We start from the raw sequence: 15,812 nt of genomic DNA on the forward strand, positions 1-15,812 counted from the left end.
GGAAGATATTGACCATTTCCAACTAGCCTCTGCTTGTAAAATGGAGTCCACTTCTGTCTATATGAGGAATTGTGCTGATAATTAATCACCAGCCAGAATAATCAGCTGAACCTGCAGTATAGAGCATTGAAGGTACTGGAAGTGCCACAAATTAACATATTCCTGATCTAAAATGAACAAGAACTATGTACAAACACTACACTTGCTTCAGCTGAAGATAAGTGATCAGCTATTCTTTGGTGCATTTCTCAAATCAATGCATTCACTAAACAGACTCAAACTGCTTGGTTTAAAATTTAAACAAACTTTGGCAATTAATTGTCAGTCATCACTATCTGGTGCATTTATCATGTCAACGTTCCTACCAATCAGTCAGTGTCTAATTGCCAACCAGGAGAATGCGAGGACTACAGATGCTGGAGATCAGAGTCAAAAAATGTGGTGCTGGAAAAGCGCAGCCGGTCGGGCAGTACCCAAGGAGCAGGAGCGATGACGTTTTGAACATAAGCTCTTGGGAATGAGTCGGTGGCCCAAGGGGGCTGAGAGATAAATGGGAAGGGGTGGGGCTGGGCAAAGGTGGCTGAGATTGCAGTAAGTAAATGGAGGTGGGGGTAATGATGGTAGGTTGGAAAGGAGGGTGGAGCGGATAGTTTAGAAGGGAGATGAACAGGTAGGACAGTTCAAGAGGGCAGTGCCATGTTGCAAGGTTGGCTCTGGGATAAAGTTGGGGGTAAGAGAAGGGGAGATGTAGAAACTGGTGACATCTACATTGATCCTATGTGGTTGGAGGGTCCCAATGCAGAAGATGAGGCTTTCTTTCTCCATGCATTGGGTGGCTAGAGTTTGGCGATGGAGGAGGCCCATGTCTTTGGTGGAGTGGGAGGGGGAGTTGTTTAGTCCATGCGTCCTAGAGATGTTCTCTGAAACATCCTGCGAGTTGGCATCCTGTTTCCCCAATGTAGAGGAGACCACACCAAAAGCAATGGACACAGTAGATGACATGTGGGAGAGCAGGTAAATCTCTGTCGGATGTGGAAGGATCCTTTGGGACCTTGGACAGAGGTGAGAGAGTGGCGATGGCGCATGGTTTGCACTTCGTGTGGTGGCCGACTCCCTCAAGGCATCCCAGATCGCCTCCTTCAGAGACCACAATTTCCCCTCCCACATGGTTGACAATCCATCCAGTGCATCTCCTCCACTTCCCACACCTCTGCGCTTGAACCCCATCCCGCTAATCACATCAAGGACAAAAACCTCCTGGTTCTCATCTTCCACCCACCAATCTCCAGATAGATTGCATCATCCTCTGCTCTTTCCGTCACCCACAAACAGACCTCACCACAAGTGATGTGTTTCCTCTCCGTCCCTATCTGCATTCTGCAGAGACTGTTCCCTTCACGACTCTTTTGTCAGGTCCATGCCCCTTACCAACTCACCCTCCACTCCTGGCACCTTCCCCTGCCACTGCAGGAGGTGTAAAACTTGTGCCCACACCTCTCCCTTCACCTCCATTCTAGGCCCCAAAGGATCCTTCCATAACTGGCAGGGATTTTTCGAACATCCAAATACCTCATCTACTGTGTCCATTGTTCTCAGTGTGGTCTCCTCTACATTAGAGAGACAGATGCCAACTTGCGGAACGTTTCAGAACATCTCTGGAACACATGCAGTAACCAACCCCACCGCCCTGTGGCCGAACACTTTAACTTCCCCTCCCACTCTGCCAAGGACATGCAAGTCCTGTGCCGCCTCCACCGCCAAACCCTAGCCACCCAACGCCTGGAGGAAGAATTCCTCATCTTCTGCCTTGGGACCCTCCAACCACACGGCATCAATGTAGATTTCACCAGTTTCTTCATTTCTCCTTTCCCTACCTTATCCCAGGTCCAACCTTCCAACTTGGTACCGCCCTCTTGAGCTACCTGTCCATCTTCCTTCCCACCTATCTGCTCACTCTTCCTTTCCGACCTATCACTATCACCCCCACCGTCATCCACCTATCACATTCTCAGCTACCTTTCCCCCAGCCCCACCCTCCTCTTATTTATCTCACAGCCCCCTTGGGCCACCCTCTCATTCCTGATAAAGGGCTTATGCTCAAAACATCAACCCTCCTGCTCCTCGGATGCAGCCTGACTGGCTGTGTTTTTTCTAGCACCATATTTTGCAACTACTTGCCATTCAATCAGCATTCTTCTCTCATATTGAATGTGGCATTCCCCTTACATTGGTGTTCGTTGTAAATTATACTGGTGAGTACAAGGTGAAAAACTTGGGCGGTGTGTCTTTTTTAGCGATACATAACTTTTGAACTACCAAATGACCACAGGTATCTTGTTCTCTCCCTCACCTCTATCTGCCCCTCAACCTTTTCTATTTCCTGTTTTCTTACTGTCTTGACCTTTTTAAACATGGGGGAAACACAAGGAAATTGAAGAACCTTCTCCCATTCAGTTGTGATGCTTTTTGTCCAAACGTTTTCCTGCTATGACCCCATTTCAAGTCCTGGAAATTGTGACCCAAATGTGCGAGCTGTCACAGGCAGGGCAGGGAAGGAGGAAGCCTGGCTGGGGGAAACCTATGTGAACTGGGGACTGGGGAGAAGGCATCTGTTTGAGCAGGGAAGGAATTATGCTGCATCAGTTCAGAACCTCAAATATTCTGCTCATGACCCCAGCTTTGGGAAGCCCTCCATCATGCATTAAGATACCCACATTACGTCACAAAATTTATGGAATAAATCTCAAGATTGTAATGTTATGGATGGAGACCATTTGGCTGATCATATCTGCACCAGAAATGACCAACAAACCCCAAGAGTAGATTGGTTCCATTCCAGTGTTGTTAAAGAAGTAGGTGAGATCTTTGCAGATGTTCCAACATAATCTTCCAAGTTGGAAACTGTTCCCAAACATTGCATAAAACCTCAGTGTTTCAGAAAGTTGAGAGAAACCAAGTAACTACTAATCAGCTAGAACAACAACTAGAATATCATTGAAGCTATAATTGTGGGTAAAGTGACTGAACACCTTAATTTTCAGCTGATCATAGAAAATCTGATGGGTAGGTCAGGACTAGCAAACCTGATTGTACAGGTACAATGGAATAACTACAATTGTTACTTATGTGAACTTCCAAGAAATATTCGAGGTTTTCCAGACTATTTGTTAAGGTTGAAGCCAAATTGTTAGCTTGGTTAGGAAATTGGCTGAGCAAAAGGCTGCAGATGTGACTAGGAAAATCCCCATCCCTACAGCTGTTCACTGTATTCATTGACAAGTTAAATGATGAGATAGCAAACCACATTACTGAATTTGCTCATGATGCTTAGATAAATAACATTTAAACAAAGAGGCATTGTTAGATTAAATGGTCGACTGGTCAAGAATATGGCAAATGAATTTCAATGTAGCAAATGAGAGTTCATCCATCTAAAGAATGGAAGAGTACTTTGTAAATGCTGAAAAGCTAAAACAGTGGAGGTACAAAAAAGTGTGGTGAGGATGGAATGGGATGGAGATGGTTGGTGAAAAAGCACTTGACAAGTGAAGAGGGATAATGAGAAAAGACTGGTGGCCTATATGAAGGAGAGTGCCAACTTCTTGCATAGGCATATCAATAGTAAAATAAATAGAGTTGATTAGGGCAGAGAAAGGAATTTACACATGAGGGCAGAAGGCTTGACTGTTAGATGAATATTCTGCATCTGTCTTTACTAAAGGGGTAGATAGAAGATAATTCCTCCATGTTTTGGTCATGCCCACCCACTCTTCATTTTGTTAAATGTACCTGCATTTTATGACATGCCATACTGCACTGTATATAACTGAATGTTTCAGGGCTGTTTTGGAGCTGTCTGATTTCTGGTAACTTGTATCAAGGAATGACAGTTCATCAACATTTTAAAGATTGAGCCAAACTGTAATGTTGCATTGGAACCAAGATTTTCTATTCCATGTTGGCAGTCAGCAAGGACTTAGCAAAGTTGCTCCCTTACGAGGACATGTTTTGCTGTAGAACTGCATTAAAATAGCAGAATAAAAGTAGTAAACTGAACAAACCTATTTCTGAGCCTCTATCTTTTCGATCCTGTTACTAAAACAGCTAATCTCCAATTTTTTGTAGCCAGAGCATTTATCTCATCAGTTTGATCTTTTCCTGTTTAGAGACTTCAGCATCTTCAATGTTAGACCAGAGGAAAGTGGCATTGTAAGGGGTACAGGAGCAATGATGCCTCTCAACAGTATCCTATAATCACATAACCCTCTTAGGACAGCGAGTTTTGAAAAGATTTGTAGCTCAGGTTGTCATAGAGGTGTACAGCATGGAAACAGACCCTTCGGTCCAACCCGTCCATGCCGACAAGATATCCCAACCCAATCTAGTCCCACCTGCCCGCACTCGGTCCATATCCCTCCAAACCCTTCCTATTCATATACCCATCCAAATGCCTCTTAAATGTTGCAATTGTACTCGCCTCCACCACTTCCTCTGGCAGCTCATTCCATACCCGTACCACCCTCTGTGTGAAAAGATTGCCCCTTAGGTCTCTTTTATATCTTTCCCCTCTCACCCTAAACCTATGCCCTCTAGATCTGGACTCCCCCACCCCAGGGAAAAGACTTTGCCTATTTATCCTATCCATGCCCCTCATAAGCCTCTATAAGGTCTCCCCTCAGCCTCTGACGCTCCAGGGAAAACAGCCCCAGCCTGTTCAGCCTCTCCCTATAGCTCAGGTCCTCCAACCCTGGCAACATCCTTGTAAATCTTTCTGAACCCTTTCAGGTTTCACACCATCTTTCCGAGAGGAAGGAGACCAGAAATGCACACAATATTCCAACAGTGGCCTAACCAATGTCCTGTACAGCTGCAACATGACCTCCCAACTCTAGTACTCAATACTCTGACCAATAAAGGAAAGCATACCAAACGCCACCTTCACTATTCTATCTACCTGCGACTCCACTTTCAAGGAGCTATGAACCTGCATTCCAAGGTCTCTTTGTTCAGCAACACTCCCGAGGACCTTACCATTAAGTGATAAGTCCTGCTAAGATTTGCTTTCCCAAAATGCAGTACCTCGCATTTATCTGAATTAAACTCCATCTGCCACTTCTCAGCCCATTGGCCCATCTGGTCAAGATCCTGTTGTAATCTGAGGTAACCCTCTTCACTGTCCACTACACCTCCAATTTTGGTGTCATCTGCAAACTTACTGACTGTACCTCTCATGCTCACATCCAAATCATTTATGTAAATGACGAAACATAGAGGGCCCAGCACCGATCCTTGTGGTATTCCACTGATCACAGGCCTCCAGTCTGAAAAACAACCCTCCACCACCACCCTCTGTCTTCTATCTTTGGGCCAGTTCTGTATCCAAATGGCTAGTTCTCCCTGTATTCCATGAGATCGAACCTTGCTAATCAGTCTCCCATGGGAACCTTGTCGACCGCCTTATTGAAGTCCATATAGATCACATCTACTGCTCTACCCTCATAAATCATCTTTGTTACTACTTCAAAACACTCAATCAAGTTTGTGAGACATGATTTCCCACGCACAAAGATATGTTGATTATCCCTAATCAGTCCTTGCCTTTCCAAATACATGTACATCCTGTCCCTCAGGATTCCCTCCAACAACTTGCCCACCAACGAGGTCAGGCTCACCGGTCTATAGTTCCCTGGCTTGTCTTTACCGCCCTTCTTAAACAGTGGCACCACGTTTGCCAACCTCTAGTCTTCCGGCACTTCACCTGTGACTATCGATGATACAAATATCTCAGCAAGAGGCCCAGCAATCACTTCTCTAGGTTCCCACGGGTACATCTGATCACGTCCACCGTTAACCATTTCAAGACATCCAGCACTTCCTCCTCTGTAATCTGGACATCTTGCAAGATGTCACCATCTATTTCCCTACAGTCTATATCTTCCATATCCTTTTCCATAGTAAATACTGATGCAAAATATTCATTTAGTAACTCCCCCACTCTCCATGGCTCCACACAAAGGCTGCCCTGCTGATCCTTGAGGGGCCCTATTCTCTCCCTAGTTACCCTTTTGTCCTTAATATATTTGTAAAAACCCTTTGGATTCTCCTTAATTCTATTTGCCAAACCTAACTCGTGTCCCTGTTTTGCCCTCCTGACTTTCCTCTTCAGTATATTCCTACTTTCTTTATACTCTTCTAAGGATTCACTCAATCTATCCTGTCGACACCTGACACGTGCTTCCTTCTTCTTAACCAAACCCTCAATTTCTTTAGTCATCCAGCATTCCCTATAACTACCAGCCTTCCCTTTCACCCTGACAGGAATATACTTTCTCTGGATTCTTATTATCTCATTTCTGAAGGCTTTCCATTTTCCAGCCGTCCCCTTACCTGCGAACGTCTGCCTCCAATCAGCTTTCGAAAGTTCTTGCCAAATACCGACAAAATTGACCTTTCTCCAATTTAGAACTTCAACTTTTAGATCTCGTCTATCCTTTTCCATCACTATTTTAAAATGAATAGAATTATGGTTGCTGGCCGTAAAGTGCTCCCCCACTGACTGAATCACGTACTGAATCAGAAAATTGTCTTGTACACACTCAAGAAATTCCTCTCCATCTGAACCTTTAACACTATGGCAGTCCCAGTCGATGTTTGGAAAGTTAAAATCCCTTGCCATAACTACCCTATTATTCTTACAGATAGCTGAGATCTCCTTACAAGTTTGTTTCTCAATTTCCCTCTGACGATTGGGGGGGTCTATAATACAATCCCAATAAGGTGATCATCCCTTTCTTATTTCTCCATTCCACCCAAATAACTTCCCTGGATGTATTTCTGGGAATATCCGCCCTCAGCACAGCTGAAATGCTATCCCTTATCAAAAATGCCACTCCCCCTCCTCTCTTGCCTCCCTTTCTATCCTTCCTGTAGCATTTGTATCCTGGAACATTAAGCTGTCAGTCCTGCCCATTCCTGAGCCATGTATCTGTAATTGCTATGATATCCCAGTCCCATGTTCCTAACCATGCCCTGAGTTCATCTGTCTTCCCTGTTAGGCCCCTTGCATTGAAATAAATGCAGTTTAATTTATTAGTCCTACCTTGTCCCTGCCTGCCCTGACTCTTTGACTCACTTCTGTTCTTAGCTGTACCCGTCTCCGATCGATCTCTTTCCTCACTATCTCCCTGACCCCACCTGCCCCACCCCCACGCCCCCCTCCCCCCTCCCCTCTCCCCTGTGAGAACATTCTGCACTTTCTCTGAGACATCCTTGATCCTGGCACTGGGGGAACAACACACCATTCTGCTTTTTCTCTACTGGCCACAGAAACGTCTGTCTGTACCTCTGACTACGGAATCCCCTAGCACAATTGATCTCTTGGAACGTACCCCTCGTTGCATTAGAGCCAGTCTCAATATCAGAAACTTGGGTGTTCGTGCTACGTTCCCCTGAGAATCCATCACCCCCTACATTTTCCAAAGCAGCATACCTGTTTGAAATGGGTATATCCACAAAAGACTCCTGCACTAGCTGCCTACCTCTCTTACCTTTACTGGAGTTAACCCATCTGTGTGACTGTATCTGAGACTTTCCTCTCCTCCTATAACTGCCATCCATCACACACTGGGTTGCTGTTACAAATTCCTCATCACTTCTATCTGACTCTCCAACCGATCCACTCGATCTGATCAGATTCGCATCCAACAGCATTTATGGCAGATATAATCCGCAGTAACCCTTAAACTCTCTTTAAACTCCCACATCTGACAAGAAGTACAGATCACTGCAAAGGCCATTTTTGCTCCTTCACAATCTACAGACCCAGAAAATAACACCGTCTAATTCCTCTACAAACACTGCCCCAGGTTAATTAATAGCTATGACTTATATTTTAAGTTTATCTCCAAAAACATAATCAAGAAAGAATCCACCATACTGACTACTGCAGCCTTTCTCTTGGACAGACTTAAAACAACAATTAACTTACCTGATTCTGTGCTGTGAAATTCACCCAACAGTTCCTCCAAGATTAGTTATGAATTTCACTGTTTGTTAATTTTCCCAGATGCACTCCGATGTCCAACGATACACAAATTCAAACAGCAAAGGCGGTAACTGTGCAGGTTTTTCTTCTCTCTCTCTCTCTCTCTCCTGCACTGTCCTCACCATGTGTTTCCTTTGTCTACTCTTCTCCCTTTTAAACTGCTGTTGTGTTGACTTTCTTTTCCAAAGTTCCAAAACAATGCAACAGCATATAAAACAGTAATTGCTGCTCCTGGAATTCGAGGAAATCACCTCCAACACTTAAAATACCTCAAAAAAAGGAGCAGCTCTTCCAGCCAGAAATGTTTCCCGTCCTCCATCTTGGATTACCCAGAATCCTCTGTCATTTCCTATGGTGATGTCATTTCCTGTTCTTTTTCTCAGGGGTGGTAAGTGGGCTCCAAGTCATGTGTTTGTTGATAAACACATTGACTTCGACCCCATTTACCACCCCCTGAGAAAAAGAACATATAAATAGAGAGCAGGAAACATCAGTGCTTCATCCAGAGACTCGCTGAAGATGTTACCTAGTATGGTGACGAAACGTCAGAGAATGAGCCTTTCAGCTCAACAAACTTACATCCAGAACCTTTTAGGATAACAAATATTCCGAGGCACTTTACAAAAGCAGAATGGACAACCGACACCTGGAGAATTTGAGTCTTCTGGTTGCAATCTCTAAAACAGAGGTGTTAAGGTTTTTCAGATTACAAAATGGTAAGTGGGTGGGGGATGGATAGAGTCTGAACCAGACCCAATGACAAATTGGAGCAGGAAGAATGAGGTAATTCAAGAGAGTATCAATTGCAGATTGTTCCCCCAGCTCTGTTGAATAAATGGGGATAGAACTAGTCTCATGTGACTGAACAATGATTAAGAAATGAATGGTGAGGTTAAAGAGTGTCAAAAACTGCCAAAACGTCCAGATAAACATGGTGAGGATAGCTCATCTTTGTCATAGTCACGTAGCATACCTAACTAAATTTCAGTAATTTAGCAATTGCAGGGAAGAGGCATTGAGAAGGTCCTGATTAGGAGGGGATTTTACGGAGTGTTCCAGGATGTTTTAGAAGTACTTTGAAAAGGTGAAGGAGGTTGGTGACGGAGTGGTTGTTTTCATGGTAGGAAGGGTTGGTTTCTCAGAAGATGGTGATGGCAGTAGGTTTTGAAAGCAGGAGAACCACTGATAATATCAACCAATATGGAAGCCAGGGAGTATGTACGTTAGGAAAGTTTCTTGGAAAGAGGGACCAGGGAGCAGGATGTAGGGCTCATGGACCAGGAGAGAAATTAGACAATGATGCAAGGTCAGGGTTAAAGCAGGTGGCAATCTTACAGAATGCTTGCCTCATGGCTCGGTGAAGAGAGGACTGCAGCAGAGGCAGTTGAATGAATACATTGATGTTTGTGACAAAAATGTCCTGCAAAGTGATGAGGACAGAAGACAAAGATTCAAGAGGTATACAAGATGATGAGAGGCATAGATAGAGTCGATAGCCAGAGACTATTTCCCAGGGCAGAAATGACTAACACGAGGGGTCATAGTTTTAAGCTGGTTGGAGGAAAGTATAGAGGGGATGTCAGAGGCAGGTTCTTTACACAGAGAGTTGTGAGAGCATGGAATGCGTTGCCAGCAGCAGTTGTGGAAGCAAGGTCATTGGGGACATTTACGAGACTACTGGACATGCATATGGTCACAGAAATTTGAGGGTGCATACATGAGGATCAGTGGTCTGCACAACATCGTGGGTTGAAGGGCCTGTTCTGTGCTGTACTGTTCTATGTTCTATTCAAGAAAATGGTTTAAAACAGAACTGAACTCCAGGCTTCCATTTGCATTCCATATTTCAGATGCAGTTTCAGCAGCCAGAGCGTTTTAATGTTGTGCAACAAATCTGTTGGTGAATGCCTAAACTAATCTGACCATTTCAGTTCCTTAACTCTTAGGCACAGACTTAAGGTTGAAATGAGGGCCCTACCAAGAGAAGCTAGGCGAAAGTGAGGACTGCAGGTGGGTACTGCAGATTAGAGTCAAGATTAGACTGGTGCTGGAAAAGCACAGCAGGTCAGGCAGCATCTGAGGAGCAGGAAAATCGATGTTTTGGGCAGGAGCCCTGACGAAACATCAGTTTTCCTGTTCCTCGGATACTGCCCGACCTGCTGTGCTTTTCCAGCACCACTCTAGCCTTACCAAGCTGTCTGTGTGCTTTTTTCTTCAACAGTTTTAGTGAGGAATAGGGTTGTGATGGCAGAGGTAAGGATATGTGAAGTCCATAGCTGCAGAAATGTCACAGTGAAGAAAGAGTCAAGAGTGTGGTGCTGGTAAAGTACAGCAGGTCAGCTGAAGAAAGAGGAGAAAGTGAGGGCTGCAGATGCTGGAGATCAGAGCTGAAAATGTGTTGCTGGAAAAGCACAGCAGGTCAGGCAGCATCCTGAAGAAGGGCTTATGCCCGAAACGTCGATTCTCCTGTTCCTTGGATGCTGCCTGAGCTGCTGCGCTTTTCCAGCAACACATTTTCAGCAGCTGAAGAAAGAGTCAAGAACTGCTCAGTTGAGAGTTTTTGTAAATGCAAATGTAACTGATGTCCCATCTGATTTATGTTTGCTGTGCATGGCTTGCTTGTTGCAATGCACTGCCCCCTTCAAAATTGTGCACGTGCACACCTCTTGTACGATCATTGCTTGTGTGGAGCCTTTTGGTTCCCAGCACTAGGCTTTTCTTGATTGCTGCAAGGCTATGCAGCTAAAGGAAGCCTTGATTATAAACAAATTGGGAAAACATTTTTTCCAGGGGTGCAAACAGAATGAAGTGGGATTCCGAGAATGTTTATGCCGTTTTTGGGTTGGGGGGGGGGGGGGGGGGTGGGAAGGGGTAGATGTTAGTGTGTGTGTGTGTGTGTGTTAATGATGGTCTTCACACAGTGGGAGTAGTGAGGCCAAGAGAAATGGAAAGATAAGTAGAGGGTGTGAATCTGGATTGGAAAGAGGTAGGTGTGTAACATACTGGAGGGGCAGGATGATGCAATTAGCGGGATTGTGGTCATGTGGGAAAGCTGAGTTAATGGTGCATCAAATGATGGGTTGAATGAAATAGTGAGAAGCTACATGCCTCCCTACTGGGACTTGACCTGCAATGCATCAATTAAGGTTGTGATGGGTAGTGCTGTTGAGTGAATTAGAGCATCAAGGAGGCAGTAAGGGGATGTAGAAAGGATTAATGATCAGTCAGAGGATTAGGGGGATCCCAAAGACGCTCAATAATGAGAGGTGAGTATTGTGGTCTCTGGTTTGCACCAGCTTCTCTCCCCAGTTTTTGGCATGCGCCTATACAGTCACATTGAAAGAGCTACCATAACACACACACCTTTGATTTCAATTCCAAATGGATCTCGTGCCAAATGTTTTGTGCATCTGCCACAAACATGCAACATCAATCACAGAGCGTCAATTTCATTCAAGCATTGGCACTAGCTCAATCCCATCTTGCAATTGAGGGCACTTAGTATGCTGCATTGAAAACATCCCAGGATTTGTTGGGAACTTGTTCGTGGAACAGGATATGTAACTTCTGTTTTATATTATCAATATTGCCATCTTTAAACTGCAACAATTTTGTGAGGTGAAAAATCACACAACACCAGGTTATAGTCCAACAGGTTTATTTGGACGCACTAGCTTTCAGAGCACTAGCTCCGAAAGCTAGCACTTCCAAATAAACCTGCTGGACTATAACCTGGTGTTGTGTGGTTTTTAATTTTGTATACCCCAGTCCAACACCGACATCTCCAAATCGTTGCAATTTTGTGATCCTTCTTATTGTTTATATGTGTACATTAAAAGCAAGGAACTTTCTGCACAGTAGTACACTTACAGCAATATAACATACCCACAACTAACACATTTACAACATTATTGATGTTTGGCCCAATTTAAACATAATTATTGCACTGATGGTTTCAACTGGTGCTAGTCTGTTTCTTTTAATTACTGAAATTTGGCATATATTTTGGACAGTAATTTAATAAATCATAGAGAAATGAAACAAGATAACCATTCAGTTAAAATCAACTTCCCACTAATCCAACCTTTTAAAGACACAGACAAAGAGAATTGCTTTCTCTTAAGGGATTGTTAGTGGGATTCTGTTCCCCAGAAGGTCGTGGAGACTGAGTCTTTAAATTTATTCAAGGCTGATTTTTGGTAAACAAGGCAGTCTAGGCTAATGGGTGTGGAGATGAGACCTCTACCAGATCAAGCATGATCTTATTGAATGGCAGAGCAGGTTTGGATAGCCTTTTAGTCATTTTGAGTTGGTCGTGTACATTGGGGTTTCCTTACTGTGTGTATGAATCAACACTACAGGCCAGTACAAAGGGAACATTGTATTGTCAGTTGTTAAAGCAAGACCCCAAGCAGCACAACTGTATGTTTTTTTTAAAAAAGATCATGTACTATTTGAAACAGTTTTCCCTCCCCATTCCATTTCTCCCCTGTCCCATCCCATCTCTCTTTATGCTTTCCCTTGATTTCTCATGCTGTCTCTCTATTTCTTCCTTCCCATTTGCCTCAGTCTCCAAATCCACTCACCTTCCTCACTTGTTCAGTCTTGATCTTCTCCCAAACCCCTCTTCTTCCTCCCACCCTTTTTACACTTGTACCGTTTCCTTTTCCCTTCTATCTGGCTTTCTCTTTCAAAATTGCTGCCTTCTGAGCAAAGTGGGTCTTGATTTCTGATTATATGTAGAAGCCGCATATTGACTTTTAAAGACTTTAGAATTAGAATTATGTTTTTACAGAAGTTTACTTGACTAAAGCTTTCATTGCTTATTCTCTTCAGTTGGGGCCGATGGAGTGATATACTGTCACATGGGCGTTTTAAACGACAGTTGACAGAACATGATGTGGAGACCATCTGTCGCACTATCCTTGTATACTGCTTGAACCATTACAGAGGAGATGAAAAGATCAAAGGTTTTATCTGGGATCTAATTACTCCTACTGAGGATGGACAGACGCGAGCTCTGCAAAATCACTCTGGTAATTTTGGATTCTTTCTTAACCATGTCATATTCGCATGTAAAGGAAAAATGGCATGCAATTTTGTCGATGTTCTAAAACAATGAAAATACTAGACTGAATGTACAAGTGGTTGGAAGCTTTAAGTCCCGGTTGGATGTGAACGATAGGAAATATCACTTTGGCAATTTCAGCACAGACAATATAATAGTACAGAAGTTCAGCATTGTGGAAAAACAAGCTGGCAAAACTTCTCACTCCAACCAGGACAATTGCAAGAATATCCAATTTCAAAGGGGTTAACAATTTATATTGCATGGGGCAAGTGTGTTCATTGGTTGGCAAGTAGACTAGTTAGTCAAGACATTGCCACACCAAGTACATCAGAGAAGAGTTAACCCCAAACCTCTTAAGTTTGGAAAAGGCAAGTTGATTTTGTTTGACCAAAGCATTGCCATTTGAGCTGCACCAAGAAATAGTTGTCCTCAGTGTTTTGTCCTCCGTGAATGGTACACTGCCTAAACTTTCTGTTTACAGAGGACAGGGCCCTGCAAGTCAACATATGCAGCTACTAACACACTTCTGCCAAGACTTGCAACAAATTGAAGATTTTCAGTCAAGTTCACATTAAATATGGGGTTTGTTGTGGTTCTGTTCGCTGAGCTGGGAATTTGTGTTGCAGACGTTTTGTCCCCTGTCTGGGTGGCATCCTCAGTGCTTGGGAGCCTCCTGTGAAGCGCTTCCGTGATCTTTCCTCCAGCATTTGTAGTGGTTTGAATCTGCCGCTTTCGGTTGTCAGTTCCAGCTGTCCGCTGCAATGGTCGGTATACTGGGTCCAGGTCGATGTGCTTATTGATTGAATTTGTGGATGAGTGCCATGCCTCACCAATACGAAGGACCCGATACCCAGCATGAGCAAAACCAATGTCGTGTACAGAATCCCATGCAAGGACTGCACAAAATACTGCATAGGACAAACAGGAAGACAGCGAACGATCTACATCGATGAACACCAACTAGCCACGAAACGACACGACCAGCTATCCTTAGTAGCCACACACTCAGATGACAAGCAACATTAATTCGACTAGGACAACACTACTGTTATAGGACAAGCCAAACCGAGAACAGCCAGGCAATTCCTAGAGGCATGGCACTCATCCACAGATTCAATCAATAAGCACATTGACCTGGACCCAATATACCGACCACTGCAGCGGACAGCTGGAACTGACAACTGGAAGCGGCAGATTCAAACCACTACAAATGCCGGAGGAAAGATCACAGAAGCGCTTCACAGGAGGCTCCCAAGCACTGAGGATGTCACCTAGACAGGGGACAAAACATCTGCAATACAAATTCCCAGCTCGACAAACAGAACCACAACAACCAGCACCCGAGCTACAAATCTTCTCACAGACTTTGTAAATATGGGGGTCTTATGGTCCAGTCGTCATGTCACTACCTCTGAACCAGAAGATCCAGATTTAAGTCCCACCTGATGATGACGTGTTGCACAGCATGTCCAAACAGGCTGGTAAAAATGACTCTACTTGTAAAGTGCTGACTTTGTCTCAAGCCCTAGACCTACAATCAGGTGGCAACCATTTGAGACAATTGTACTTGTTTGTTGCTAAGAAGGCATACAGTGTTTTAGCTTTTATTAACAGAGGGATCGAGTTCCGGAACCATGAGGTTATGCTGCAGCTGTACAAAACTCTGGTGCGGCCGCACTTGGAGTATTGTGTATAGTTCTGGTCACCGCATTATAAGAAGGATTTGGAAGCTTTGGAAAGGCTGAGGGACTTGAGGCTGTTTTCGTTAGAGAGAAGAAGGTTGAGAGGTGACTTAATAGAGACATTCAAGATAATCAGAGGGTTAGATAGGGTGGACAGGGAGAGCCTTTTTCCAAGTATGGTGACGGCGATCACGAGGGGCATAGCTTTAAATTGAGGGGTGATAGATGTCAGAGGTAGTTTCTTTACTCAGAGTAGGAAGGGTATGGTATGCTTTGTCTGCAACGGTAGTAGATTCGCCAACTTTAAGTACATTTAAGTCATCATTGGACAAGCGTATGGACGTACATGGAATAGTGTAGGTTAGATGGGCTTCAGATTGGTATGACAGGTTGGCGCAACATCAAGGGCCTGTGCTGCGCTGTAATGTTCTATATGTTTTAAAATTAAGTGGCTTGATAAGATAGATGTAAAAAAAACCCACTCCAAATAGAGGGTACATAAATAAGATTGATACAAATCAATCCAGTAAAAGAAATATCAGTGAAACTTTATTCATCTAGAGCACTTAGTTCACTTTTGGCCACTGAACCTCAGGGAATATTCTGAAGAAGGGTCATTTGACCCAAAACGTTAACTCTGATTTCTCTCCAGAGATGCTGCCTGACCTGCTGAGCTTTTCCAGCTGTTTCTGGTTCTGATTTACAGCATCCACCGTTCTTTCAGTTTTTACTCAGGAAATACTTATTGATCTAGGAGGAGGGTGGAACATGATTTCATCAGAATTATGCCAGGATCCTGAAAGGGTTAAACTATGAAGTGCATAAAATTGGTTTGTAATCTCTTGTGTTTCGAAAATTGAGCTCTTAAGCTATTTAAGGGGTTCAAGAAATATTGGGGCGGAAGAAACAATGGTTTTCATTCCCAAAACTCCCCTTTACTAGCTACTAGCCACCAGCAGTAACCTGAGACTAAACCAGATTTCACAGCCGTGGTGTTATCGTTATGCTGGGAGGT

General features: G+C 43.9%; 1 protein-coding gene across 1 annotated transcript in view; it reads left to right on the forward strand.

Moving 5' to 3' along the window:
• chd7 (chromodomain helicase DNA binding protein 7) overlaps positions 1-15,812 on the forward strand; it is a 352,687-nt gene that overhangs the window by 266,202 nt on the left and 70,673 nt on the right. The window contains exon 22 of the mRNA XM_043689312.2: positions 12,881-13,080. Within this exon, the coding sequence (XP_043545247.2) occupies positions 12,881-13,080 (200 nt within the window). The remainder of the gene's footprint in view (positions 1-12,880; positions 13,081-15,812) is intronic.

Source organism: Chiloscyllium plagiosum, unplaced genomic scaffold, assembly GCF_037043375.1.
Source record: "Chiloscyllium plagiosum isolate Xiang-an unplaced genomic scaffold, Cpla_swu_hap1 HiC_scaffold_4, whole genome shotgun sequence".
Lineage (NCBI taxonomy): Eukaryota > Metazoa > Chordata > Chondrichthyes > Orectolobiformes > Hemiscylliidae > Chiloscyllium > Chiloscyllium plagiosum.